This window comes from Oncorhynchus mykiss, chromosome 5 (genome assembly GCF_057628025.1).
Source record: "Oncorhynchus mykiss isolate SJ-2025 chromosome 5, ASM5762802v1, whole genome shotgun sequence".
Taxonomy (NCBI): Eukaryota; Metazoa; Chordata; class Actinopteri; order Salmoniformes; family Salmonidae; genus Oncorhynchus; species Oncorhynchus mykiss.
In genome coordinates this window covers 36,762,123-36,766,752 of record NC_143026.1, presented here as the reverse complement: position 1 = coordinate 36,766,752, position 4,630 = coordinate 36,762,123, and the positions used below count along the sequence as shown (strand labels likewise).

At 45.3% G+C, this 4,630-nt stretch overlaps 1 protein-coding gene across 1 annotated transcript; it reads right to left on the bottom strand.

The window, feature by feature from the left end:
• Nucleotides 1-873: 873 nt before the first annotated feature.
• prnpb (prion protein b) lies at nt 874-4,179 on the bottom strand. Its single transcript, XM_021602633.3, has 2 exons — nt 3,676-4,179; nt 874-3,080 (listed from the first exon to the last, which is right to left on the bottom strand). The coding sequence occupies exon 2, from the start codon at nt 3,068-3,070 to the stop codon at nt 1,235-1,237; it is 1,836 nt and encodes a 611-aa protein (XP_021458308.2). The 5' UTR covers nt 3,071-3,080; nt 3,676-4,179; the 3' UTR covers nt 874-1,234.
• Between the last annotated feature and the right edge of the window lie 451 nt (nt 4,180-4,630).

Below are 4,630 nucleotides of genomic sequence, written 5' to 3'. Positions count from 1 at the left end.
ATGAGTTAATCACTAAATACATCCTTGAAAAAAAAGGAAAAAGAAGAGTCATTTATATCTATTCGCCAAGAGAAATAAGTGCACTTCAGATAACCAGGGGACAGGAGGACATGGAGAGGGAGACTAGATGGGGAGGTAGAGAGATGGGACAAGAGAGCACAAAATAAAAATAGGAACAGAAATAGGGATTGATTAATAACAAAACTCTGACCATTCCCTACTTAATTATTATAAGTATTTACAAAACAGGTAACTTTTAAAACCAAATACTGCAGACCACATAAGATTGAACATTTAGAGTACAAATTCAAATATCATGTGAACTATTATGTAAAGCAGTGGTTCCAAACTCCGGTCCTCCAATAGCCCCAACAGTACACATTTTTATTGTAGCCCCGGACAAGCACACCTGTTTCAACTTGTCAACTAATCATCAGGCCCTCAATGAGTTGAATCCGTTATGTTTATCCAGGGCTACAACAAAAATGTGTGTGGTTGTGGGTTTGGAGTTGGGAACCACTGATGTACAGTATAACGCACACGGAAATGCATGAATAAAATGGATTTAATATGACAAACGGTCAACATAATGCTTGTCTGTGCTTTCTGTGGAACCACTTTGGCAAAAAGATACTGAACCCCTAATCGGATGATAGTACCTCATATGGTGGCAAAAAGGTGCTGTAATAATGTTTGTTAATCTAGTGTATCTGCATTTAATTAAAGTCATATGGTGTACTGATGAGACTTGCTACTTTTGCTTTTATACTTCCCCTTTGTCTACACGACTGACTCATGGTTTGGGACTTACAGACAAAATGCTGTTATTCCATATTTAGCAGTAGACTGAACTAAGCTGTAAGAGACAAGCAGGACAGATGGTTTCGGTTTATTTTAGAAATAGTGTTGAGATATTGAACACTTAAAGTACAAATACCATGTGAAGAATCATGTACAGCAGTGGTTCCCAACTCCGGTCCTCGAGTACCCCCTACAGTACATATTTTTATTGGTCCTCATTTTGCTGGAAGTTCACTGGAAGTTATTTTCCACTGGCTTCCTTTCCTTGTCCCCTTTCCTTCATGACCGCAGATTAGTTAAAGGATTGGTTATATCTCCACCGACACCTTGTTTAATTAACCTATCCTCACAAGAAATCAGTGGCATATTGAGGAGGGGTGACTAGGAAATGAAGCTATTCCATACAACTGGGACATGGCTATGTGTTCCTGTCTTACTGCAGCAGGAGAGTGCTGCTCAGGACCATGAGGAAGGTGGTTATCAGTTGTACCAGCCCCTGGCTAAGGAGGTTACTGCGACTGTTCTCATACTTGTTGTTGTTGTTGTTGTTGCTGTCGCTGCTACGTTCAGCTGTCTGCTTCTCCAGGAAACGCTCAGAGTAGTTCATGTACAGCTCCACACACTTACGGTTCTTCAGCTGCTCCACCAATGCAGGGTAGCCAATTTCCTCAATGCTCACTGTGAGCCCGTCATCCTCCTCCTTACCCGTATCCTCTCCAGCTATCTCCACTGGGGCTGGGGTGAGGGGCTTCACTGTGTCTGTTCCCTCCTGGTTGCTAGCTGGACTGCTGTTCCCCACCTCAGGAGTGATGGGCAGGCTCTGGCTGTTGGCTCCCTGGGGGTTGTTCCTCTGGTTGTTAGGTGTGGCCTGGGAGTCGCTGCCCTGATCCTGCAGAAGGTCGTTCCTCTTCATGCAGGTATCCATGAAGCTGTCGTAGGACTCTGCCCGCGGTGGTACTTTGAAGGTATAGTCCCGGCCATAGTCGTTTTCCTCTGTGGAGCGTTCACCGTATTTGCTGTACATGTAGTTGTTGTAGGACTGCTCCTCCTGAGGGTTGCGGAAGTTGAAATGTGGGCGGGGGAAACGCCCAAGGCCATAGCCTACTGCCATACCTGCCACGGCCCCAACCCCTGCGGCCATAAGAGCCTTCTTAGCAAAGCCCTTGGACTGAGTAGATGGGTAGTGCCCCATATTCTGAACTGAGCGTGAGAATGGAGAGCCACCTCCCATACCCCCATGCCCACCTCCATAACCATAGCGGGGACTGAGGATCTTATTGTTTGGGTTCCAGTTGGGTTGGTAACCTCCTCCCATCCCTCTACCAGGGTAGCCCCCTGCCTGCCCCCTGCCAGTATTTCCCCCTCTTACTGGGTAACCTCCAGCTGGGTATCCCGGATTGACTCCTCCTCTCCCTGGGTTCTGGTTGGGGTAGCCTCCTGCTGCAGGGTAACCACCCGCTGCTGGATTCTGGTTTGGATAACCCCCAGGATTTGCCCGGCCTGGATACTGCTGGTTGGGATAGCCACCAGCAGCTGGGTAACCTCCAGCTACAGGGTTCTGGTTTGGATATCCCCCAGGATTGGCTCTGCCTGGATACTGCTGGTTGGGATAGCCACCTGCTGCAGGGTAGCCACCAGCGGCTGGGTAACCTCCAGCTGCAGGGTTCTGGTTTGGATATCCCCCAGGATTGGCTCTGCCTGGATACTGCTGGTTGGGATAGCCACCTGCTGCAGGATAGCCACCAGCGGCTGGGTAACCTCCAGCTGCAGGGTTCTGGTTTGGATATCCCCCAGGATTGGCTCTGCCTGGATACTGCTGGTTGGGATAGCCACCTGCTGCAGGATAGCCACCAGCGGCTGGGTAACCTCCAGCTGCAGGGTTCTGGTTTGGATTTCCCCCAGGATTGGCTCTGACTGGATACTGCTGGTTGGGGTAGCCACCTGCAGCAGGATAGCCACCTGCAGCAGGATAGCCACCTGCAGCAGGGTATCCACCGGCTGGGTTCTGGTTCTGATTGGTACCTCTTCCTGGATAACTACCTCCTGCTGGGTATGAGTTGGGGTTCCTGTTGGGGCTCTGTGGTTGTCTGGGGTAGCTTCCTGTCTGCGTGTTTGATGTTTTTGATGGCTTTTTTTCTGAACCCCTGTTGTTGGATGAAGACTTTTTGCTGCTGCTACTGCTGACACTTCTCTTGGCCCATGTAGAGTCAGTATGAAGTAGAGCCAGGAGGGCCAGAGACACAAAGGCCAGCTCACATAGCTTCCCCATGATGAATGCCCTGGGGGAAAAGATTATGGAGTCATTTACATATTTGGACAAACACAGAACCCAAACCGGCTGCGCGTGTGCGCCATCGGGCATAGATTTATTTTGTCCCCCTACACCAAACGTGATCACGACACGCAGGTTAAAATATCAAAACAAACTCTAAACCAATGACATTCATTTGGGGACAGGTCGAAAAGCATTAAACATGTATGGCAATTTAGCTAGTTAGCTTGCATTTGCTAGCTAATAATTTCTAAAGAATTTATATTTTTCGGGCTTTTATTTCAAGCTAATCAGTAGGCTAAATGTAATCAAATTGGCTACCACGGTGCCATAAAAGACAACACATATCCACGGGAAGATGTACTTAGCTGTTTTATGTATATACAATATGTCATCTCTTTTATCTCAGATATAACTGGAGCGTGAAGGAATATTAGGCTATTCACGCAGTTCTATTTTTTGGAAGCGGACCCGTTATTTGCATATTATAATACGGTTTTATTCAATAAAATGGCGATATAGCGCTTTTATGCACGACAGCCCAGGCTGTATGTCACCTGCTACTTATTTACAACGAATGGGAATATTGTAAAATAACATACCCTTGCTGATTCGAGACGATTCTGTTCCTTTTGAAGAAAGTAGTGTTTTCAATCTAACTGTTTCTGTTATGATTCTGTCATTCACTCACTGCTTTCATCCAGAAGGGAGGGATCTATTTATCATGGATCACCGCACATAGTCTATTCGTCCCTGTCATAGCACTCATAGCGGTGACAATATTAACACATTCTGTCCCTGTTATAAGCCATTTAATACAGACTTCAGTTCACTCTATATTTTATCAACATTTAGGCTAGGCTAAGCAATTTGAAATCCGCTGTAATGTGAATTTACGCGCAAATCCCATTCGCTTCCAATGCATGATTCAGCTAATGTCCAATGCATTCAACCATTTTAGTGCTAACAACTTCTTATAGGAATGCTTACTCAATTGATTGCCATACTGCTACACCTTTTCCACCAACACCCACTACGGATATTACTCATTGTCCCCACTCAGGGACTTTCCATAGGCCTGCTACTGTAGCCTGTATGTGTCATACAAAGAGAAGTGATACAAAATCACAGTGGAACCCAAAACAACTGCGTGGTTCTTGCTGTGGCGGCAAAGCCTATCCAAAGTTTACATGTTGTGAACACCAGGTGGGGACAAATGGATGTATAAGAGTTCATATTTTTGTGTTCAGGATTGATTCAAATCAAATTCAAATCAAAACAAATTATATTGGTCGTGTACACAGATTTTGAAATGTTATCGCAGGTACAGCGAAATGATTGTGTTTCTAGCTCCAACAGTGCAGTAATACCTAGCAATAAAAATAGTAAAATAAAAACACAATAGGCCTCCTACACACATAATCCAGAAAAATTAAGAGATATCAGGATGAGCAATGTCAGAGACTGGACTATAAATATATATATACATATAATGTATGTATATGCATACAGTACCAGTCAAACGTTTGGACACACCTACTCATTCAAGGGTTTATC